Source organism: Pecten maximus, chromosome 4 (assembly GCF_902652985.1).
Source record: "Pecten maximus chromosome 4, xPecMax1.1, whole genome shotgun sequence".
Lineage (NCBI taxonomy): Eukaryota > Metazoa > Mollusca > Bivalvia > Pectinida > Pectinidae > Pecten > Pecten maximus.
The window spans coordinates 25,858,322-25,885,487 of record NC_047018.1 but is presented as its reverse complement, the minus strand read 5'-3'; the positions used below and the strand labels follow the sequence as shown (position 1 = coordinate 25,885,487).

The 27,166-nt window shown below is 35.7% G+C and overlaps 1 protein-coding gene across 5 annotated transcripts in view; it reads left to right on the top strand.

Moving 5' to 3' along the window:
- LOC117325621 (probable 3',5'-cyclic phosphodiesterase pde-5) overlaps window positions 1-27,166 on the top strand; it is a 79,254-nt gene that overhangs the window by 10,207 nt on the left and 41,881 nt on the right. For 4 of the 5 annotated variants that reach the window (XM_033881970.1, XM_033881969.1, XM_033881968.1 and 1 more), the window contains exon 2: window positions 8,074-8,142. In XM_033881970.1, coding sequence (XP_033737861.1) covers window positions 8,074-8,142 — 69 coding nt within the window. Of the gene's footprint in view, window positions 1-8,073; window positions 8,143-11,877; window positions 12,964-27,166 lie in introns of those variants that run through there. The other variant, XM_033881972.1, reaches the window with a different exon arrangement.

Here is a 27,166-nt window from a genome sequence, read left to right as displayed (position 1 = left end):
ACCCAGTGTCAGTACACACATACAAAATATACCCAGTGTCAGTACACAAATATAAAATATACCCAGTGTCTGTACACAAGTATAAAATATACCCAGTGTCAGTACACAAGTATCAAATATACCCAGTGTCAATACACAAATATAAAATATACCCAGTGTCAATACACAAATATAAGATATACCCAGTGTCAATACACAAATATGAGATATACCCAGTGTCAGTACACAAATACAAATATACCCGACATCAGTACACAAATACAAAATGTCAGTCCTCTGACATGTTCTATCTGCTTGTTTCCCGGTATTGTAACATGCCTCACCCCTTAATCTGAGGGAATAGGATAGCATGTCAATAGCGGAAGAAGTGCTGGTAAACTTTGAATTAGAGACCGGTATTGACGTCATACTGACGTAACATTTGTCATTACCGACCAATTGCATAAAGAATTAATATAAAACCTGTAATGTAGAATCCTGTTCTGACATCAGTAATCATGTGTACTTTGTCTCACCGTCGATATTAATTAACACTGGGGCATTAGAGAATATGACTGACCGTATGTAGTAATACTCACTTGTGATCAGAGAACATACGTCATCATCTGTGTCTGACCGTTAGTGGTAATGAACACTGGGGCGCAGAGAACAAGCTTCAACATATGTGTCTGACCGTAAGTAGTAATTAACATGAAGGAATTTCGCTAGTGTAAAGCATTATCCCATTAAATTAAACATCTGACTGGATGTTGGCCTCACTTGACCACTTTTGAAAAAAAAAAAATTGTACAAGATCTCTTTCACCTCTTGACTGATTGATTTTATCAATTAGGTTAAGCAGGCTATATCTATGTGAGCCCTTGCTCAGTTTGCTTTTATTTAAAATGAAGAAAATGATAGAAGTAACTTTTTTTTTAATGCGAGGCTGATTGGATTGACCTTCGGATTTTAACCGTGGATGTATGGATGTTTTATATATTAATAACACTTTATTTTCATTGTCGATCGGAGATAAATAACTTACAATGAACGACACGACATATTGTTGAACATCAGCCGCTTACCTCGATCTTAACTGATACATAAACAGTAACAGCTTACAAATAAGCTGTATGTTTACCATGATGATTTTGACACTAATGGCTTCCTTTTTCTAGATTTTATTATTTCCGTGTTTCCTAGCCATTTGCCATTCGGGGACTTATATACATGTATCAATATCAATTTTCCTGTGACAGATGAAACCTAAATGACCCTATTTCTGTTTACATTAGTAAATAACACATAATGTTGCATCCTGTCTCTTCCTTGTGCTGCACGTTTTCTTACCTATGGTACTGAGGCTGTAAACAGATGTTCCTGACAGTATTGATCAAACAGCAGGTGTTTTACCTGTCCTAAACAGTGGGAGACGAGCGACACCATCAATTAGCCAGGTCTCAGTCTCGAATTCACCTACGTCAAACATGCGTGCGATACCATGATAAAAGCGAACGCGATTTAATTAGCTAATTCATTGAAGATAGTCGTTCTAAAGGTATATAATGAACTCCATAGCTCAAGTTGTTGAAGGTTATTTTACCTGTGGCGCTTCTGTGAACATGAAGTTGGCATGTTAATCAAACTCCCTGGCGAATCATTTCCATTTACTTTTGGGGAGCGTCTTTTGAACTAGTTTAATGGATATCAGTTTTGATTGACATTATCTTCCAGTTTTTATTATAATTATTTGTTAGTGATATTAATCAGAATGTTTATTGCCTTATAAAAGAGTCTCGATTGATTGTTAGTATGTATGGTTTTGTTAAATTGTGATTATACATGGTTTGTTGAATTGTGTTTTTGTATGGTATTGTTAAATTGTGATTTTGTATTATATTGTTCAATTGTGGTTTTGATAAAATGTGGTAATGTGTAGGTTTGATAAATTGTGATTATGTATGAAGTAGTTAAATTGTGATTATGTATGAAGTAGTTAAATTGTGATTATGTATGAGATTGTTTAATTGTGATTATGTATGAGATCTAAATTTTGATTATATATGAAATTACTAAATTGTGATTATGTATGAGATTGTCGAATTGTGATTATGTATGAGATTGTTGAATTGTGATTATGAATGAGATTGTCAAATTGTGATTATGTTTGAGATTGTTGAATTGTGATTATATTTGAGATTGTTTAATTCTCTAATAATACAAACGTTAATTTGTCAGGTAATTACTGTATTTTTGCTTTGTAAGCATTATATTTACCTACATTATTTGTAGTCTGAAGTAGAAGCCACTTGTCGACAGGGACACGTTTAACCTGTCTCCTATCTGGGAAATGCTATGGTACCATGGTCGTATAGCTCCCAGGTAGTTTTTTTTTAATTTTTTTGAAAAGTTTTCTATATGAACAATTTGATTTTTAAATATCTATTTACCCAATAAATATTAAGTATTCTTAAACGACTTCATTAAAAAATAAGCACCACTCAATGATTGCTATATACGCCTTCTAATTCATTCATTCGACAAAATAAATACGCAGACCAAATACTCGGTAAATATTCCAATATATACCTGTTAATTAAACCAGCTCAGTTATATTCGTGACTTGGAGGTTACGTTCACAATATGCTTGGGTATATTAGGGTTTTGCATACAAATATATAGGTTTATATATGTAAAGAATTTCAAAAATTAACATGCGATATCACGCGAAAAATAAACCTTATATTAAACATATGATTACTAAAAAAAGTACTCCATACTTACCTGGAGTTACCAAGTCTGTGTCTTGTAAACCTTTTGTCCAGTCACAGTTACCTGTAATAGTTTCATTATATATCAATTACGATACCGAAATTAAAAATATTAAAGTAATTTATTATAAATCGTCATTTTTTTACTTCAGATTCTTCTGATATCAACGTAATCTTAATGACAACACTGGAAGTTAAATGGTAGCATACACTACCTGTGTTGAGATACGTGTTGTACGTTCCTGTGGGATATATTTTTTAAATGCTTCCTTTGCTAGGTGTAGACTGATAAACACTGATCTCCCTTACCACACTAGACTACGTGGTGTTCTCCGTGTTATAAGCCACAGTTTGTATTTCGGATATCGATATATAAGATACATGAGTCACTACAGTAGATAAACTACTATTAATTACTTACATTCAGTACTTTTATAAACGTCAGCAATACCTAATGATCCAATACTCTCTAAGGTCGTTATCCCTGCATTCTTATTAAACGGTTCAAATTAAACATACCCACCAATATAATTGTAATAAAACAAAACAACAAAAAAGAATATCAAATAATTATGAAGCATTAATCGTTACCCTCCCAATCATTTGCTGAATAGAATATTCGAGCAGATTGTTGGTACACCTCTATGGACCAATATGTGTGCCTCTCCGCCAGCTTAGTTTTTATTTGAGGCTTAATTGATCAAAACTTACCTGGATCTGTAACGAAGAGTTGGAAATTCCTTCAAATTCACATTTAGGCATGATGAGGATATGTAGTCTAAATAAAACCGTCGACTGTATTTTTCTCCTGGGCTTCAAATGAAGTACACTACATAGTATTTTATGTCAGCCGCTCAGTTAAAACCTGACTACAATGTATCGAACTAAGGTGTATGATCATCGTGATGATTTCTATTTCCCGAACATGAAATTTCACTTACTTTATAGAAACATCCAGCTTTCTTTTTAAGGTGTTTGTATGTCGCGAAATTCAAATGTTATGGAATAATGGACAGTATACATAGATAGTATAACATTATCAATATTGTTTAACAAGACAGTACGTTGTTCCAACAGACAAAAGTAGATCAAGGTCGTTTTGGCAGATGAAGGTTTGATGAAGATTATGGATACTGAATGTTTGTAATATCATTAGTATATCTGTATATAAATAATCTACTTTTTGTTCGTAATGATGTCAAATTGTTACATACACTCTTATGTATCAGGTAGTTAAGTTATCTCGTACAGCTCATGTAAGAATTATTATTTATATATCCTTAGGCTGTGGTAAGGTTATAATCAAAGAGTATAACATTGATTCAAAAGTGTATCCAGACACCTGTGAAAGTTATCTATTCGGGCGAATGATACTTTCGCCATTTTCTCCAACAACAATCATCGAGGCCGATTAAAGAATGCGTTTTGTCTATTTGATGAACATATGTTGAAATAATGCTGTAAATGTATATTTCATATTGTCACATGTATTGTTATGAATCATTAATCATATATAGCAAAGCATTGTGAACGGTTTAAACATACCATAGCGACAATATGTCAACTAAACATTGGTGAAATGAATTATTTATTCTGGTCTTAAAGAACGATAAAAGATTTTTATGTCGCATCAAACTGTTGTAGGCATGTGGTTTTTCAGTATATTCAATATAACAAACAAAAACTTCATTTTCTGAAATGTGAGATCGAACTCTATAAATCATCGTCTGTTACTGTACCTACTGTTACTAGTGGAGATTGACCTAACATTGATACACAATACATACACATAATGACGTACCTCTAGGATTCAATGTTCTTTGATAGCTTATGTGGGATCATGTGCAGCGACTTATGTTGTTGTATAGCTCATCGGGTAGACAGCGATATGTCTCTTGTCTACCTGTAAAATATACGTTTCAAGTTTCAAGTTTTTTATTCACCAAATGCAATACAGCATATAGGTTTTACAACTACATAATACAATAGTCATACAGAACATGCTTCTCAAGATGGCAGAGGATAATTCCTTACATTATTACTAAATACAATTAAATCAAATGAACTTTATATAATCACTAACGACAAATTCATAAGACATTTTCTTTTATCTGTTGCTTGCATCAAAAAATTACCAAATTTACTTAAAGTTTTAACATTTTTGCATGTATACAGGGGTGCATTTATTTTCAATTAACCTGATTATTTCATTGAAATTTGTCGACATTGCTTGAAAGAAGAGGCACACTTTATGTATAGTAAACATGTGCATATTTACTTTTCCTCCAGTACAGATGTATTAAGTTTTCCTTCGGTAGAGTTGTATGTGTTTACTGTTCATTCAGTAGAGATATATGTATTACTGTTCATTCAGTAGAGATGTATGTGTTTACTGTTCATTCAGTAGAGATGTATATATTTACTGTTCATTCAGTAGAGATTTATATATTTATTTTTCATTCAGTTGAGATGTATGTATTTACTGTTCATTCAGTAGAGATGTATGTATTTACTGTTCATTCAGTAGAGATGTATGTATTTACTGTTCATTCAGTAGAGATGTATGTGTTTACTGTTCATTCAGTAGAGATGTATATATTTACTGTTCATTCAGTAGAGATTTATATATTTATTTTTCATTCAGTAGAGATGTATGTATTTATTTTTCATTCAGTAGAGATGTAGGTGTTTACTGTTCATTCAGTAGAGATGTATTTACTGTTCATTCAGTAGAGATATATTTACTGTTTATTCAGTAGAGAGGTATATATTTACTGTTCATTCAGTAGAGATGTATTTACTGTTCATTCAGTAGAGATATATTTACTGTTCATTCAGTAGAGAGGTATATATTTACTGTTCATTCAGTAGAGATGTATGTATTTACTGTTCAGTCAGTGGAGATGTATGTATTTACTATTCATTCAGTAGAGATTTATGTATTTACTGTTCATTCAGTAGAGATGTATGTATTTAATGTTCATTCAGTAGAGATGTATGTATTTAATGTTCATTCAGTAGAGATATGTATTTACTCTTCATTCAGTAGGATGTATGTATTTACTGTTACTTCAGTAGAGATGTAATGTAGTGACTGTTCATTCAGTAGAGATGTATGTATTTACTGTTCATTTCAGTAGAGATTTATTTACTGTTTATTCAGTAGAGATTTATGTATTTACTGTTCATTCAGTAGAGATGTATGTATTTACTGTTCATTTAGTAGAGATTTATGTATTTACTGTTCATTCAGTAGAGATATATTTACTGTTCATTCAGTAGAGTTGTATGTATTTAATGTTCATTTAGTAGAGATGTATGTATTTACTGTTCATTCAGTAGAGATGTATGTATTTACTGTTCATTCAGTAGAGATGTATGCATTTACTGTTCATTCAGTAGAGACGTATGCATTTACTGTTCATTCAGTAGAGACGTATGTATTTACTGTTCATTCGGTAGAGACGTATGTATTTACTGTTCATTCAGTAGAGATGTATGTATTTACTGTTCATTCAGTAGAGATGTATGCATTTACTGTCCATTCAGTAGAGATGTATGTATTTACTGTTCATTCAGTAGAGATGTATGTATTTACTGTTTATTCAGTAGAGCTGTATGTATTTTATTTTTCATTCAGTAGAGATGTATGTATTTATTTTTCATTCAGTAGAGATTGATGTATTTACTGTTTATTCAGTAGAGATATATTTACTGTTCATTCAGTAGAGTTGTTTGTATATACTGTTCATTCAGTAGAGATATATTTACTGTTCATTCAGTGGAAATGTATATATTTACTTTTCATTTAATAGAGTTGTTTGTATTTAAATTTTATTTAGTAGATAATGTATGTATTTACTTTTCATTTAGTAGAGATGTATGTATTTACTTTTCCTTCGGTAGAGATTTATGTATTTACTTTTCCTTCGGTAGAGATTTATGTATTTACTTTTCCTTCGGTAGAGATGTATGACAATCTTCCTTTGAAATAGCCGGTATACGACAATCGCGTAACAACAAGTCAGTAAGATATATCGTCTTAAACCACTTTTTGCTGCTTTGTTGCCTATGGACCGTTAAACATATTTAAAGAAACCCCGCGTTGGGAACATTCGTTCTATCGAATAAAATGTCCTTATTAAAACTAATTCACACCACACATACCCTCCCCTGTAACACATTCATCGTATTGACAAGGTTTTCTCTACGAAAAATTCCTTTAATTGGAAAAGGGAGAAAAATTGCCGTTTTGTTAAGCTTTAGTGGCTTACCAAACAATGTATTCATTTCGTCCTAAGGTTGAGAGGTCGGTCATCTGTTGAGCAGATGACCACGTCAACAGATGACCACAGATGACCACGTGTAAGTGACGGGAGCTATCACACTTTTGGAATCTTGTGGGCGTGTTTAAGTAACACCTACTCCGGACTAACAATGGAGTCGTGTTTTAGTAACACCTACTCCGGACTAACAATTGAGTCGTGTTTTAGTATGACCTACTCCGGACTAACAATTGAGTCGTGTTTTAGTAACACCTACTCCGGACTAACAATGGAGTCGTGTTTTAGTATGACCTACTCCGGACTAACAATGGAGTCGTGTTTTAGTATGACCTACTCCGGACTAACAATGGAGTCGTGTTTTAGTAACACCTACTCCGGACTAACAATTGAGTCGTGTTTTAGTAACACCTACTCCGGACTAACAATTGAGTCGTGTTTTAGTATGACCTACTCCGGACTAACAATGGAGTCGTGTTTTAGTAACACCTACTCCGGACTAACAATTGAGTCGTGTTTTAGTATGACCTACTCCGGACTAACAATGGAGTCGTGTTTTAGTATCACCTACTCCGGCCTAACAATGGAATCGTGTTTTAGTATCACCTATTCCGGACTAACAATTGAGTCGTGTTTTAGAATCACCTATTCTGGACTAACAGTGGAGTCGTGTTTTAGTATGACCTACTCCGGACTAACAATGGAGTCGTGTTTTAGTATGACCTACTCCGGACTAACAATGGAGTCGTGTTTTAGAATCACCTATTCTGGACTAACAGTGGAGTCGTGTTTTAGTATCACCTTTTCCGGGCTAACAATGGCGTCGTGTTTTAGTATCACCTATTTTGGACTAACAATGGAGTCGTGTTTAGAGAGCATGAAATACAATGTTCATAAACTTGTCAATGATGTAGGAACGTTCGACATGCATTGACGTAATTATGACGTCATAATGCGCGTGCTAATATATTAAGGGGATATGTTCACATCAAATAAAGATGATATTATATTCAATAAAAATATTATTTTTCTTGTTTCAGTGTCAAAACAAAAGATGCAGTCAGGTTCTGTCCGGAGCCATCTGACAAGTTCAATGAGTTTTAATTCAGGTAAGAGACCGTTTTACTTCACCTGGGCCCAGTTGTTCAAAATAAAATTAGCTTAATTACTTGATGTGTGATAAACTAATTTCTCCTTTATTTTAAAACCTGAGTTTATTCATTAAAATGGGCAGGTAGGAAGAGACTGGTGAGTGTAATAGTTTCATGAAATATGTCAAGTTAGTTTTGCTAGAAATGATTTAATCAAAATTTTAAAATTGTTCTTAAACTGTGATTAGCCTAATCACCTCTTGAACAACTTGGCCCTGGAAGTATGGTTCGGCAAAGAATCGCAACACTTTATTTGGATTATTTCTGTTGTTAACTTGAAAAGTTTGTTGTAAAATGATTCCTCCATGCCTGTATATATAATGGAAGCGAGAAGTATTCAGACAAAACATAACATAATGATATTTCCATAGAAAAAAAGTAATTTTCATCTAATGATAATGACCTTGTCTCGGTTCTCACCAAGTGTTTGTGTTGTTATAGTTAACCTACTTCCAAAGTCTAAAGAAGTCTACATTTCTTTATACTGCGAGTAGCCATTGGCAATTCCGTATGAAATTTAGCAAACGATAATTGAATGTTTTGTTTTTACTAGTGACCATTAAATGATGACAATATCCCTTTAACATAGTAACTAATCTTCCTCGACTTATCTTTCTTACGTCTGCGCGCTAATCTATAGTTGAGAACGTAATCGTTCGATCTGCCCAGAGATAGGACAAGGCCCTGTTCTCTGTGTACTACACATACCGCTCAGTGTGATGAGAAATTCCGATACCCACACGAACGCTCCCTGAATAGGCCTGATAACTCGGTTGAGATTATCGAGTTTTTGTGGAGAAAAAATTATCGCGCTCTCACTATCTCCTGCCAGCTCGGGTTTTGTTATCTGTGTTGTCTTTTAACAGAAACAACAGGTATGTTTACCACCAGTCTTCAAAATAATCCCCGTTTTGAAAACTAAATTGTAGATGCAATAATCGAACGGTTAGTGCTGCCCCGCTAGGACTGTGTGACGTCATATAGCGTATTCTGACGTTGTTATTCTACTCACTCTTGTCTGTACGGATAAAGAAAATACAACATGACAAATAATATTCGAGAAGCTATTTGCGTGTTTGTTGCTTCCAGATATTGCATATAAACTTTAGATATATTTTATACTGTGTCACTCTGGTGTAACTATTTCTGTCAGTATCAAAGTTCTTAAATAAGTTTAAGTTGAGCCTATGGCAATATAAAGGATAACTTCTTTATTCCATCTGTTCTGCTTTTGTCGCAAGGGTCAACCGGCTAGTCCCGAGCCTGTTAGTTACGACGATGCAAAACTATGGCACTCACTGTCAAAAGGACAAATATTCAAAGTAATTCGCCTAAAAAAACTCGACTTGTCTTGGTTCGACTGACAACTCTTGACAATTTGTTTTCATTTGACATAATAGTGTTACAAAATAATAGATATAAAACAATACTACTGAGTACATATTGATGTACATAACATCATCTTATTTACCACTGTAATGTGTATAATATTACTTGTGACAATAAGATCATTCCTGGAAGTCGATGGTTTTAAACCATGCCGGTAGACTTGTACTTGTAGTGGTTTAGGGATAAACGCGCGTTCGGGAACGTTATCGCGTGCTCTCCGTCTAAGTACATTAGTATGTAGTTGTGATGAGCTCCTGACATGCGTGTGATACGATAAGGCATTGTCGGCACCATGTACATGTCATATCTGATATTTCATAAGCTATAGGGCTCAGATAGAGATATGTGGACACATTAAAATATCATGTACACAAGGAAGAATACCTGATAGCACTTGCCGTATCAAATCTAAGCAGTGTAAGAGAGTGTCTAAAACACATATTCTTTAACGGTGATCTGGAGACGCGCCTTGTCTTAATTCTCTGTTAAAGCTATCAGTAAAATGTGTTTACTGACACATTGCTGTCTGAAAACAACAGAGAATTCCGAAATAATAACGAAACTGTCAGTCGACTTGCATCGAGACCATTGAAAAACAATCGGAACACATCGCCTCCGTCTGCGAGTCTACTTTCGAAGAAAATGACGAGGGGTTCCGATTGCATTGAAAAAGTACAAGAATAAGACGAGGTGTTCCGAATGATAAGCGTCTTCTACTTCATCGACAATACCATTATATAAATCTAGGTGAAATTCGGGTTCATTTCAAAACGAAACCAAGGATGGTGACAAGGTTACCAATAGATACATCAACACGTTTAAACACCTTTAATGGACAACGTAAGTGTGAAATGTTTAATTCCTTTGAAATTTCTCATTTCAATTTGATTCTGTTGATATTTTTATTTTGTTAATATTTGATGCCGGAACGTCAATAATGCATGAATCCAAATTCACTTCCATTCTCTTACTCGGGTGCCTCCATTTTACATTCTATTTCATGATCATTGCAATAAATAAAGTCATTTTAAATTAAGTCATTACTAAGTTAGAATAAGATTATATCTAATTTCAAATTATGCTTATTCAAATTACTCAAATTCTAGGATAAAATAATGTAAGTTAATCAAGCAGTTTAAGTAATTTACAAAAACAGGCAAAGTTTGATTGAGGTATGTGCTATTAAACAATGGCAAGTCGAAAAAGTTTCAGTCGGTAAAATCAAATTTGATTTAAGTGGATTTAGGTGTAAAAACAAGGAGATATTTGACATATTTACAATAGTATACTCCGAAGTTAAACGTGTCAGAACTATCTCAAAACATGTCGTTTTTCCTCTAAATTTCATATACATGTATCTTTTATTGTTTTTCTTTGAATTTTCTTGGTTTTATTTTTCAACGGACTTATACAATATTTTATACACATGTAGAAAATTGTCATCTCTTTAGCTCATGATATTGGCATCGTTTTTCGTTTCCTGTTTTCTGAAAAATAATGTTGAATTACCGATCAAAACTTTGGTGACGCGATTCTGGTAGGGACAAAGAAGGACATTATGTCAAAATGATGTTACAAAACGATCGCGGTGCAGAAGAATAATGATATTTTGAAATGCATCAAATCAAGTATTGACATATTTTTTGCATGTAAGTATATACATAATGTATATATATATCATATCACTCCAATGTGATTTTAAATATGATTATGCTATATCTATGATAACCTCTATTGTAAATCTGTATCCAAAAAGTAACATATGTCAGCCATTTTAATTCATTATCAGACAGACGCCCTATATTTAATCATCGTCATCACGTAGGCGCTTCATTCTTGCGCATCCGTGTGTACCTGGAAAATAACCTCCCAAATACTATTCAATGTTATAGGCAGGATTGAATGAGTGTAAACACTCGTCGTTCTTTCAACTCTAGCAGAAAAAGAATATCACTTATCCGAACTATTTGGTTTTTGAGAATTTTTCGTTTTATAAAAGTGAAATGCTCGTTGCTATGGTCCTTCGATCGAGACATTTTCAAATATAAACAGTAGAGTAGCCAACGAATTTCGACCACAGGTCAATCGGACTGTACGTAATATCACTACAAACGACTCCTTTATAGTAACTGCGAAAACATCCATCATGATTGGCCACCATCGACATGATCTATTGTCGTCCTCGGCAGGAGTCAAACCAATGACCTCTGGTTCACTGTATCCCCTGACGTCACGCTATCTACCTGGTCACAGTGGTAGTCATTCATTGACGAGACATACTAAAGCTCAGGTGTCATTTGTTATAGATTAAAACGCACAAGACGGCGAACCTTTACCTGACCATACACGGCCTTCCCTAGCGAGTTACTCCAGCTTTTACCCTTCAAACAACACCCGAACGTTATCGTGATTAATATATTTTCTCCGCACCGGTCAATACTCGGAAATACTGAGGACAAACTGTGAAAAGTCCCGCGACATATTTCTCGCGGCCTTCAGAAGATATCGAACGAGTGGACAAAACAATGGTGTTTCTAGTGTACTTTTCATTACTTCTATAAGAGGAAGCTGTACGGACCAGCGGTGTTTGCTCAGTGGACAGAGAACCCGTGCCGTGTAAGTTTTGGCCTGCTGACATGTGTAAACACGGAGCCGTTGGAGCATTTACATTGTCGAAAGCAACGGTGACGTACGTATACAGAGAAGAAGTAGAGAGTTTCGAGCCAAGTGAAAAAGGCTCATTCTAGCAGAACCAGTGTGTACATTTGTATGTGTGAGCCGACACAGTAGGGAAAAATTGAACCTGTGTATATATGTATAGATGTATCTATACACTGTTGCCTACAGGCCTAGACTTACACACCGTGTATATACTTAAATTTCGTGTTGACAATTCGGAAAGGTCAGTAGAGAAACCGAGTATGGTTGACGACCACCTGAAAGTTTAAGCACGGACTTCTCCTCCGAAGGACATATCGATCCATGTTCCTGCTACAAGCCAACGTGTTACTGGAAAGGTCCCGAATACGTTACACACGTCCTATGGAATGCTTCAGGGGACGATTTTCGAGAGCTCTTGGAGAAACTGTTGGATCATGAATAGAACCTATTGTTGGATTGTTTTCACTTGTACTACCCGTTGTAATAGGGCTTGATCGACGGCTCGGCTATTATTGTGTTCTACTATTTCATGCGCTTTCGATTATGAAAAGTGACAGTTGATTTTTTTTATCTGGTGTATTTGTTACATGGAAAAAAATAACGACCACGGTACATATAAGTAAGTCAGATTACTTTCCATTGATGCTGATGTCCTTGGGATATACAGGATACGTCAATGAGAGGGATATACGATAATCTGCACAGGTGTGAAAGCCAGCAAAATGACAGGTGAGTTTTGCGTGTGCGTTAACGTCATTGGGTCTGTTTCCATGGTAACGATCGATGCATGTCACTTGTACGTGCCACCGAATGTGTGTTAGCAGTCTCGAGCCTACACGACACTGATAGCGCACGCGGACGTGAAACGACAGGTGTTATTATCAATATAAATATGACTGTATACTGATAGGTAGCTTACCATAACCTATATCTGGGTTATTTGTAGGAACATAATTATATCATTATAATTATAACGTCGACACCATTAAATGTAAATATACAATTGCACAAAACTGCCGCTTCAAGGGTCTATGCATATCGTGTAAACAAGCTATATGCGTGGATGTTCCTAACGATTTCTCTCCACAAAGACCTCCTGGCCTTGTTGTGCGATACCCTTTCACATAAAAACTTTAAATATGTTTTATTAACACTATATATATATAAATGAAACATTCGACAACGACATCATTTCAATGTAGGTACTTCAAGAGATAGGAAACATATAAAATGGCTGTTTTACGATATTTTTTCGGTGTGGACAAGGTATGGATAAGGGAGTTGGAAACCCCTAAGTTGACTGGGCTTTATATCTCTCTCGGATAGGTCCGTTTCACGTTACTTTAGTACGACGCTAGACGTTATTACTCAGTTCGTAAATTGGTCCGCTCTGTTTCATTCCGCGCCAAGCCTGCATGCACAACAATAGATGGCGCTTTATAACCCCTTACATTCACCGTTTTTGTTACGACTGTAATCGTCAATTTACTCAAGTTCCCTTGAAGATCTGCAAGATAAAACCTCCGAAAACCAAGCGTGTATATAATATTAACTCGTTTTTATCGTCGCCACAAAAGGCCCTTGACCCCAAACGTTACCAGTGTAAATCGGCTGACAGAGAAATCAGATCAAAACATATACTTTTCTTGTTTTAAACACTAATTGTGTAGATCGGTGTAATAGAATATGCTGATTATTATATACATTATGTACCTGCGAGTAATTGCTGGGGCTCGGTGTGCCACACGGCCCTCATTATAACGGGTAGGAATTACGGTTGTTAGTATAGCGTTGTGTGCTAATGATTCCGTCAGAATACCTGTATATATGGTTTATTTACTCAACAGTAATTACAGGTAAATACACACGTATCTGTTGAGAATACGACAAGGTTTTCAAAATCAATTACAATATGGAAGGTATTGTTTAATCAATACGTTTATCCTATACCGATATACACATACTGGAAATCAGTGTTAGGATTTCACAGTGACAGTCCATTCAAACGCTTTCCTATTTAAATTAGGAAATTTAAATTCATTTTTGGTACTATACATGTAGCTTTTAAAATATTTGCTTTTAACATTGGCAAACATTCACCCTATAATATTCCAATTTACTTATCATTTTCGCAATGTCGATAGTCTCAAGTTTAATATATAGGCATATAGCCCATTCTGTTGGAATACACGAGCCTTCTATTGAAATGGTTTCTCCACGAATGGTCCTTCACGAGAATAACACTTTGATACGAACAGGGGTCCTGTATAATGGTAAGCAATCAAATAAGCTATGCGTGTGCTTTTCGCTAACTAGTGTCTAAACTCACGTAAACTGCTGTCATTCGACCATCGTTTGTATTAGGATTTTATTAACGTTCGTATAAATCAAAACGTATACGCAATTTAATTGAAATCAATTCAAGAGAATAGATCCTTGATAATGCGTATGATTTATAAATGGAACATGATAGTCTTTTAGGGAAAGGTCATAGGTTTGTTTTACGAGTCGGCCACGAACGATGAGACCAAGCCAGACACTGCCTACACCAGGTCTTTGGACACTCTAAGTACCGCGGATCTGTACCAGTTCCACACAGTTCACGAAATCGTAAGAAGTTTTGCCCGTGATAACATGAAAAGCTCGACTACCAAAGTGTTTTAAATTGACATGTCAATATTTATTTTGTGAGAGTTTAAATGTGTTTTGTCGATAACCACGGATCTCGTTTCTGTTGACCCTGACTAAATACGGTTATTTGTTTTCGTCCCTCCCCCTGTGTGTTATAGGCGACCATACCTTACAGTCTAATACCGATATATACTCGTACGTATCAGAAGTGTGGTATCTCACTGTACTCCAGTTACATATTAATTACTTTTGAAAAAAAATACTTAGAATGGAGTGTATATACCTGTAGAGATTTGTGTGATTCTGTCTGTTATAGGTAGATATTTAAAATTGTTTGTTGTCAAATCTCTAGTTAATCCACGTTTAATATCATCTAGCGACTGTGCAATAGTAATTGTAATATTTTCATTCTGCAGACAAGATTTTCGATAATGAACTAACAAACCATGTATCTATATATATATATACATATATAGAATAAAGTTGAAATGTCCATGTGACGGTAAATAATAATAAAATAAAAAGCCAAACACAGATCTGCTGTCTCCCTAGTACTTTCGCGGCTACATTCTGCCGCTCTTCAGGGGATTATATATATAAGTTAAATCCTAAGACGAGTATGACCCGATTTGACCGTAATGATACGTCTTAATACAATGTAACATGACTATCTAACCGTATAAGAAGCTTTGTAGCGGGATAGTATTAAATCATGTAGCCAGCTTTAAACTTTGTACAGCGATAACGTAAATCAAATATTTACAAGGATTCCTTCTAACACGATTATCAGCTTAGAAATACTGCCAGGCGCTTACTTGTAGTGATAAAGAGCGTCTCGGGAACTAAACCAACACAAATACACTTAATTATGATTAGTTGTGTTATACATGAGTGAGTTGTTGATTTCTACACATGTCAACACACGCTTATAGATATGCCTCATAATCACATGCGCGAGATAAGATATGTATCCCGAGATTTTTACATGATAGAGTGCTTAGAGTGGTCAATGTAAAGGCACATCTTAAATATAGAGCCTTGCCGGAAGTTTGGAGTAATAGGATCATGTCTAAATTAGAACCTTGGTGGAAGTTTGGAGTAATAGGATCATGTCTAAAGTAGAACATTGGTGGAAGTTTGGAGTAATAGGATCATGTCTAAATTAGAACCTTGGTGGAAGTTTGGAGTTATAGGATCATGTCTAAATTAGAACCTTGATGGAAGTTTGGAGTTATAGGATCATGTCTAAATTAGAACCTTGGTGGAAGTTTGGAGTTATAGGATCATGTCTAAATTAGAACATTGGTGGAAGTTTGGAGTAATAGGATCATGTCTAAATTAGAACCTTGGTGGAAGTTTGGAGTTATAGGATCATGTCTAAATTAGAACATTGGTGGAAGTTTGGAGTAATAGGATCATGTCTAAATTAGAACATTGGTGGAAGTTTGGAGTTATAGGATCATGTCTAAATTAGAACCTTGGTGGAAGTTTGGAGTAATAGGATCATGTCTAAATTAGAACCTTGGTGGAAGTTTGGAGTAATAGGATCATGTCTAAATTAGAACATTGGTGGAAGTTTGGAGTAATAGGATCATGTCTAAATTAGAACCTTGATGGAAGTTTGGAGTAATAGGATCATGTCTAAATTGGAACCTTGATGGGAGTTTGGAGTAATAGGATCATGTCTAAATTAGAACATTGGTGGAAATGTTCAAATTAATAGGCACATGTCTAGTTTAGAACCTTGATGGAAGTTCAAAGTAAAAAGCACATCTCCATTTTAGAACCTTGCTGGAAGTGTTCAAAGTAATAAGCACATGTCTAGTTTAGAAATTTGAACGTCTCTAGTTTAAAACCATGATGTTTGGAGTAAAAGGCTCATCTCTAAATTAGAAAATTGGTGGAAGTCCAAAATGATAGCCACATCTCTATTTTAAAATGTTGATAGAGTTTAGATTTATACATTTTTGATATACAGTCTGGATAGTTCGAAAGTAAAAGTCAGGTCTAATATTTGTAATAATGGTCGTTTTGGGCAAACAATATTTTCTAAAGTATAAGAGTGTATCCTATAGACCAATGAACGAGTTTTAAACTAAGAGATGCATATTTGGTCTATTGTTTGATAAAATCGTAGTTTATGTGCTGGTAGTTCGTTTTCAAATAAATAATGGTTTCAATGCCAATTTTTCATTTCATTGTACTGTTGAAAATCTGGATTCCCTAATGCCAACATTAGTTATCAACAACAAAACTCTTGTCCTTGTGGCCACCAATACAAGGACAATCACAGAGATGTGTCAGTGAACCATCACAAATATATTTCAATGAACCATCACAGAGATGTGTCAGTGAACTATTATAGAGATGTACCAGTGAACCATCACATAGATGTACCAGTGAACCATCACAAAGATGTGTTAGTGAATCATCACAGAGATGTGTCAGTGAACCATCACAGAGATGTACCAGTGAACCATCATAGATATGTATCAGTGAACCATCACAGAGATGTACCAGTGAACCATCACAGAGATGTATCAGTGAACCATCACAGATATGTGTCAGTGAACCATCACAGAGATGTATCAGTGAACCATCACAGAGATGTGTCAGTGAACCACCACAGAGATGTATCAGTGAACCATCACAGATATGTGTCAGTGAACCATCACAGAGATGTATCAGTGAACCATCACAGAGATGTGTCAGTGAACCATCACAGCGATGCGTCAGTGAACCATCATAGAGATGCGTCAGTGAACCATCACAGAGATGTACCAGTGAACCATCACAGAGATGTACCAGTGAACCATCACAGAGATGTATCAGTGAACCATCACAGATATGTGTCAGTGAACCATCACAGAGATGTATCAGTGAACCATCACAGAGATGTGTCAGTGAACCATCACAGAGATGTATCAGTGAACCATCACAGATATGTGTCAGTGAACCATCACAGAGATGTGTCAGTGAACCATCACAGAGATGTGTCAGTGAACCATCACAGAGATGTACCAGTGAACCATCACAGATATGTACCAGTGAACCATCACAGAGATTTATCAATGAACCATCAACCATCACAGAGATGTGTTAGAGAACACATTGAGTGCAACACTTTTAGATAACGGTAAAACTAAATATCTGAGGTGAAGGCCCAATCTGTGTATTACATTGAATTGAACAGAATGGAGTGTGGATTTTCTAGTGTCGCCCATTTTAATTAAAATTCAGTTTAGTTGTTTAATATCCTTACGGATTGATACTCATCGAACATTATCCTATTGATTCCGTGGAGATTCATATCACTTGATATAATTGATATATTTATAGTGAAATACTATGTATTACGGACCTGTCCGAGACCTTGTACACCGTATGTTACACGTATTTAGTATACACAACTAAGTCGAGGTGAAGATCGCGATTTATCAAAGCCATATTCCACGCGGCCCTGTATTGCTATCCTCAGATGAACGCATGTGTGCATAACCTGTCTGTGAAGTTCACGAGTCGGTGAACCCTATCTGCTCAGGTCCATCCGTCACAATATATGATGCGTGCGACATAGACGACAAGGCGAGGAATGCGCATGATTGACGACAATGACGTAAGCAATCTGTGAGGTAGGGATATAAACGTACTGTAAACATTAACACTTACGATGGATTGTTGTGAGGGCTGGTCGATTATACATGCTGAAATACAAATGTACGAATTCACGGGGAAATATTGGCGATGAGAAAACGTCAAAAAGGTAGATTTTGGCAGGCTTTCAAATTGCACCGGAAGTGGTTTTCTCATTGCAATAGTATATGATTTATCACAAGCACAAGACCCTTGGATAATCAGTCAATCAGGAAAGAGTTCATATACGTCATATATGATGTCATAATGATAATATGTAGCATACTAAAGTATAATAGAAAGAGAAGAGTTACACGAACTGTTGTCGACAACAGATTGTTAAACAGAGAGGAAAATAATGGAACACGTACTGTGGTAAAATGATGGCATGTATTTCAACACCCCCGTATCTCATCATTGTTGAGAGAAATAATGTGTTTTCACAGCCGATGAAGTACTTACAATGCGAAGTGGAATGCGAAACAGTTAAACTGGTAATGTGTTGCTAATGCATTGTCAGTTTCGAAATACAATGTGGCGTGGAAAGAATCCAAAATGACGTCAAAATTCTTCTTTTTTTTATTTGCGTGTATTTCACTTTGATGCTACGGCTATCAAAGAATGCCTTTATGGCGTTTTGTGGTAGGTACAGGAACCTTTGAGGAACAAAGTACCGATACATGGCCTTTCACAGCTATTGTAGTAGATATATGTATTTTATATGAGCATGACAACAGCCTCCGCGAGCCCTTACTCTAACGTTAAAAAATCCGCATATTTGGTCTTAAGTGAAAATTCGAGGCATTATGTAAGACTGAAGATCATCGACCACACGGTTCTATTAAAGATTTGCTTTTCCCCCTTTTCAACATATCAATATCATGAGCTAAAATAAATGTTTACCGGAGAGATTTCGGAATGCTAATACATTCCAATATCTCCCTCAAAACCAAGCGAGTGAAGAAATCATTAAGGGATGTCGAATCGTGTATCTCTTTGTAATTTTAATGCACACCTGATATGCCATGGTGTTTGAACAGTGACGTGTATTGTACTTTCTGCATGTACGTTCCGCTGTTGTCCGGTGTTTCTAGAGCCTCGGTTTTGTCTTATCCTCCCGTACCAAATGAGTATTACATTTATATCCTGATAAACGACCTCCGGGTGCCCCTGTCATCCCGGCTGGTGAGGGTCGCGGAATGCATGCACGTGCACTGGTTGCCACCTACACGATACTCCACTGCAGGTCAAATGTGTCAACATTGTACTAGAGCTTTTACGTCATTGAGGTGAGATAACCTAGTTTCTGAGTTATAAAGTGCACTAAACGGCAGACATTGTCACAACAATGGCGGATGGATGTAAACAGTGGAGATAGGTGGCACGTGGCACGTAGTATGTATACATATAAATTATTAAAGGCACTGAATCTCTCGAAAATAGTAATCATGATTCATCGAAAACAAAGAATAGATTGTTGAATATTATTATACAGTATCCAAAAGTTAATACTTTAGGCTGCCTTTTCAAACGTTGGTGTTAAATTAGATATATTTCTGTACCGAGGATGCGATTTTATACATTCGTGTGGCCAGCGGTCTCAACACTGTCGGCCATGTTTGATTTAGATGTTTCCAATGTGAACGCTTTATTGTTGTTTCTCTATACACGTAGTTTCTACATAAATTTCTTTGAGCTTTGATAAGAAAGGATTAAGTCCGAATGCATTGTTTATTGGTCTACACATTTCTAAAATAGAAGTAAATTGTATGTGTAGTCTATACGTAAACCGAATACCAATAGAATCACTTTATATATACCTTCAAACTGCTTTATCAGTGCCTACCATTATTGCTTCAAAGCAGGCCATGATATAACACTAGCACAACAGTGAAATTAAACACTGCTACAAGTAGTTATCACCGACTTTCAACTCTGTTCTTCCCCATCTGGTAGTTTGCACTATACATTGCCTGCATGCATCTTTCTCAATTCTTGTGTTATATATTTTTTATTATTTACAACTGTGGGCGAGTTTTATGAACCACTACTTTCGAGTATGCCAATACAATACAAGCGTTTTACATATCGACAGACCGTTGATGCACACAAAGAGAAACACGAGGTAATTCCAACTTGTAAAGTACCAGGCCATTATTGTACTTATTAAATCACCCAACCATCACAAGGGTACATGTACATAGCATTTCAATGGAACAACTAAATATTTCTACTTGTGGGGACTGTTTACTCTTTTATCCACGCCCTGTTTTGGTAAGGATTGGCGCTGCCCTGTGATCTTTCCTCCGATATCATACTAACTATCTATAAATAGGTTCCAATCAGAGGATTCCTCCGATATACTAACTATCTATAAATAGGTTCCAATCAGAGAATTCCTCCGATATCATACTAACTAGCTATAAATAGGTTCCAATCAGAGGATTCCTCCGATAGCATACTAACTATCTATAAATAGGTTCCAATCAGAGGATTCCTCCGATATCATACTAACTATCTATAAATAGGTTCCAATCAGAGGATTCCTCCGATATCATACTAACTAGCTATAAATAGGTTCCAATCAGAGGATTCCTCCGATAGCATACTAACTATCTATAAATAGGTTCCAATCAGAGGATTCCTCCGATATCATACTAACTATCTATAAATAGGTTCCAATCAGAGGATTCCTCCGATATCATACTAACTATCTATAAATAGGTTTCAATCAGAGGATTCCTCCGATATCATACTAACTATCTATAAATAGGTTCCAATCAGAGGATTCCTCCGATATACTAACTATCTATAAATAGGTTCCAATCAGAGAATTCCTCCGATATCATACTAACTATCTATAAATAGGTTCCAATCAGAGGATTCCTCCGATATACTAACTATCTATAAATAGGTTCCAATCAGAGGATTCCTCCGATACTATTCTAACTATCTATAAATAGGTTCCAATCAGAGGATTCCTCCGATATACTAACTACATGTATCTATAAATAAGTTCCAATCAGAGAGTTTCTCCGATATCAAACTAACTATCTATAAATAGGTTCCAATCAGAGAATCCCTCCGATATCATACTAACTATCTATAAATAGGTTCCAATCAGAGGATTCCTCCGATATACTAACTATCTATAAATAGGTTCCAATCAGAGAATTCCTCCGATATCAAACTAACTATCTATAAATAGGTTCCAATCAGAGAATTCCTCCGATATCAAACTAACTATCTATAAATAGGTTCCAATCAGAGAATTCCTCCGATATCATACTAACTATCTATAAATAAGTTCCAATCAGAGGATTCCTCCGATATCATTTTCATTGGTTATGTAAAAGGTATTGGAAATGCTGCTGTATTTGATCCAAACTAACGACAGACACTACTATACTATAGCCTCATTTCGGCGATGTTTATACGTGTACAAATGATATGTGTCCATTGCAACAAGTCTTTGACCTTGTAATATCAGCCAACAATAAAAAAATTGTTAAGTTTAGTGAGTACACAGCCGGCTTTATATTGTGCGGCAAGTTAAGGAAGACCAGTTACCAATATAAATCTACTGAAATACTTAATTTAAGCTTCTCAACGAGAGGTGAAATTTCCTTAGAAAATGAAATTTATTTTATTACCGATCTATTCCGCCTTTTATTACCGATCTATTCCGCCGTTTTGAGTACAAATGGTACAAGGGCATGCTTTTATTAAATCGAGACAATTTACAAATAACGGCGTACTGAAAATCGATCTCCTGACTTATTGGGAATCTGATCTAACGAGACATTTAAACCATTTGTAAGTAGCTCATGCACATGTAGGTAACAAACATCGCACGAGGCCTTTAATTGTTATCAAAACTGTGTCAACAAATAAAATAGGTATAAAATGAAGGTAGTTAGCCTGTGTACATAACACAATAGTATCGTACACGTACATAACACAATAATATCGTACACGTACATAACACAATAGTATCGTACACGTACATAACACAATAGTATCGTACACGTACATAACACAATAGTATCTACACGTACATAATACAATAGTATCGTACACGTACATAACACAATAGTATCGTACACGTGCATAACACAATAGTATCGTACACGTACATAACACAATAGTATCTACACGTACATAACACAATAGTATCGTACACGTACATAACACAATAATATCGTACACGTACATAACACAATAGTATCTACACGTACATAACACAATAGTATCGTACACGTACATAACACAATAGTATCTACACGTACATAACACAATAGTATCGTACACGTACATAACACAATAGTATCGTACACGTACATAACACAATAGTATCGTATGCGGATGTAACACAATAGTATCGTACACGTACATAACACAATAGTATCGTACACGTACATAACACAATAGTATCGTATGCGGATGTAACACAATAGTATAGCACGTACGTAATCAGATATGATATGTGACCTTTGGCCAAGTCAGGTTGGCAAATTTCAATGTCATTTTCAAAAAGTCAAAAGACACTGAAGTTGTTTTCGATAGTTCATTTGGTTGTGGTTTTACAAAATATCTGATGAAAACAGAGTGTACTTTTCGTTGATATTTTTCAAGGGACACTAAACGTGTCTATATTATGCGGAAGATATCCTTTTCCTTGATGTCATTATATCCACGAATAGCGATACTGATCAGACCGAAATCTACGTACAAATAATTTTAATCGTTTTGATTCTTGTTTTTGGTCGCCTCTTATCACCAACACATATGCCCTCTAGCATCAATGACAAGTCTTTGAAGGACAAAACATCTGTGTGATGCAGTTTGCAGTTTACTTAATTTTGTCGGCTCTACTGTATCTTATTCTGAATTTGTTTTGAATGGTGTTAATACCTTGTGTGTCTTTTATGTGAAGTCCTTCGGGATACACCTCAGTGTTCATTTTAAATGTTAACAATAAAAAAAAACTTGTAGCGAGCATTACTAGCGTGATAATAAACCATTTACAACATCCTATCCTTCTTTTGAATCGATCATAATTAATCTTTGTCGGAGATCTAAAACAACAAACTAACATTTTGTAAATGATGAATCAGCTAACGTTGGCAGACTTGTTTAAAACAAATTATTCGCGAAGATTTACTATTTAAATCCTGTCATCTTGACTTTAGGATATTACAGTGTTGATTGTATGCGAGAAACCGTATCTGTTATTCGCATCTTTGGAATATAAAGCGATATTTGTCCTGATTCCTCAGGCATATAAACGCTGGTTTACTTAACACCACATGCTCCGATATTCAGTATTCGTTCGTGTGCTTCGGGATACCAATTTATCAAAAGTGACAGCATATACATTCAATCATATAAATATGATAAATTGTAAACCGTAAATCATCTTTGACAAAATCCCGACAGCGAAAGTGTTATTGAAATAAACATTGCTGTTCTGGCACCTTCTCAAAACTGTTTTAATAGCGTGTCCCAATGGCTCCCGGTATGGTGATAGAGCCTTGGTACCGGTGTAATGTGATGTACGCTGATCCCTCTTAGCTATTCCGATCCATTGACCCTCCATACACACAAAGCATTCTCAGGGAATTAGGGGCTGTTTATAGGTACATAAACGCTCGCTTTTATGGTTTTCAATGAACTACCACACATATCAAAGATGCACCGTTTTTGTAGCACAGAGCACGTAGCCTGGAGGACATGGAGGGTAGGTTGAAGAAGTTGTTTTGAATCAGAAATAAATCAAAATATAGATCATCAGATTTCATAGTAGATTGTCTTCTTCTGAAATGCTATAGCTAATTGTTGAAAACGTTCACTTGGAAACTTTTGTTATTAATGAAACATGTCTCTCTTGGGTATTCCTATCAACTCTGAAATCTCTATGACCGATGGGAACTCATGACGGTAAATGCCCCCCCCCCCCCCCCCCCCCCCCCCCCCCCCCTTCTCGGGAACTCATGAGTCTCTCCCCCCCCCCCTCCCCCTTATGAAACTCTTGTGTTCGACGATAAATGTCTCCCCCTTTGGAAACCCTCCTTCAGAACCTCACCTGGTCGATGGTTGACCCATACGCCAGTGAGATGATTTTAATTAGCATACGTAAATGACAATATTTACCGAAATGGCGTGAATACATTTTCGAAAGTGTTTAATCTTGATTTTGATTCACGGTATCGCTATTTGTATAAAACTCGGGCGACTTTAAATTGCCCATGGCCCGACAAGGTCTGATAGTATTAAGTCTAGGTAGTCACAATTCTGTCTGACAGAATTTTTTATTACAAACCTCCGTCAGTATTCTACTTATGAAGTGGTAGAGTTCTCGGTCAACGTTTTTGTATTAGACATATTAACTTGTTATTCACTGTGTCATTAAGGCGAACATTTTATACAAATATTATTTTACTCAAATAGGAATCGAATCTGATCCTAAACATGAATGTCCGGAGTATGAAATAAACGACCTGTTTCAGTTACCATTGATACTGACATCCAGGTCTATATATATACTGATATGTTGCTGTAATTACCGTACTAGTGTTAACGTTGAGTGAAATGTTAATGACAAAAAAACAATTTTATCGAGTGTTGGAACACTATTTCTCACCAAAGAAAAAATAGATGTTAGTTTTAAATTGATGATTTAATGCAAAAATCAAACATAGATTAAAAGGCACTATTCTCTTAATCATGGAAATAGATTTACTTTTTTAAAAATTTTGTTTTCTTATTCTATCAAAATTCAAATTTGCGATACGATTCCAAAATGGTAACGACAAGCCCGGTTATCTCTGACAAAACGCCAGATAATTGGTCCAGGGGAATCATACTTGTTCTGACATGACATATAAACATAAAAATTCTCGGCTGTTGTCGTGTTGTTTTTTATTGAATTATTCTTCCATATGTAATACATCACAGGTTGTCAAATTAGTTCACATATCCGTAACTTGCCTTAAATATTCTACAACTGGTCGTGTTTCGTACTTTGGTGTTAGTTGGCCATGTTGGTTGAAGTACTTTGACGAAGGGCTCTTATGTTGACCTCGATCCAAAGTATACTGTTTCATGTGATCTCAGAAAATCAAAACTAGCATATAGAATTAGCATTGACGTCAGACCAGTACTTGAAAAGTGTGCACAAACAATGGCTGTATGTGTGTCACCGTGTTATTCCATTTCTAAATCTGCTATAATAATACCATCACCTTTAATGGAAATCGATTGTGAGAAGGCGCGAGTATTAACCAAGTTTGCAGTGTCCACATGTACTACGGCATATACAATACAACTGTATGATCAACAATACCTCCGAATCAAACCAGAACTGCCGCCACTTGATAGCGGAATAGTGAATAAAGTACGACGGACCCATGTAATTGTGTATTGTGTAAGACAAACACGAGTGATTGTAGTCAGCTCTCCAGGAATGCCTAGACCGGTACACAATACGAGGTAGGCACCATGCCTGCTTTCCGTCGTAAACCAACAACGCTAATAGATTTAAGACTATTCTAATTCTAAAACGTATCGACCGTATTTGCATTGAAATATAACCTAACGGTTAATATTTTTTCAATATAGCTATGTATGTTAATTATTGATAATGATATGTTAAAAGTAGCAAGGCTAGATTACGAGATTGAAATGAAATCACGTTTTTGAGTAAAAAGAACTGCTATGATATCCTGATTACGATAAACTTCCTTACCCTAATGGTCAAGTTCAAATGGGGCGTTCTGTTCACCAGTTCACTAGTTAAACAGAATCAAGTTATAAAAAATAAATAATGAAAATGAAAGCAAAATTGCTTTTCAAAGTGAGGCATCCTGCCTCTTTACCGACAGGACAATATGGTTTTCCCATGTTTCAAGAGTTCAATTCCGTGAATTTTACCTTGTGCCTGTTGTATTCAAGTTCTTTTATAATATGTTATGGTATTTTCAGTTGTGTTTGATGTACCCCAAAAGTGACAGCTTGGACACATCGCAATGCTTATTGTATTTCCTTCGTTTTGGCCCCTTATAATTGGTTGTTATTCTTAAATAGAATTTAAGTAGTTTGTTTTGTATGATTTACCTGAAATATTACGTTCATCGCGGTGCAACTTCGAAGGGTGCTAATTGGTGTGAATATCATAACTACCTTAATTTGTTTACATAGAAGCTAATGTAACTTGTCATCTATAACGAGAGAACTCCTAATTAGAAGCACAGCAAATGGTCCAACAGGATGCAAACGACCATTGGTGTTCACGCCAGTATCTGAATCCCTGTATGACGATATGCCTGTGTGGGAGGAGGCTGGTGACCTACTGACCTTGGCCGATGTAGATAACTGAAGATAGTGCCAATCTTTTATCACTGTTGACATGCTTTAACATGCTGTCTGATATGTTATATATTTGCCCACAAATATTCTCATCCCGAATGAGCTACAGCGGGATTCCACTACCAATGGTGTCTCACATTGTATAACTATCACATTATTGTAACCGCCTTTTTACCTATAGCTAACGATTCTCTTATCGAAACAGCGAAGGCATGATTTGAACTTGTCTGTGGTTGAAGTTGATGAATTCTTCTTATCACCTCCATAAATACACAACAAGTAGTTCTTACTCTCTTTATAA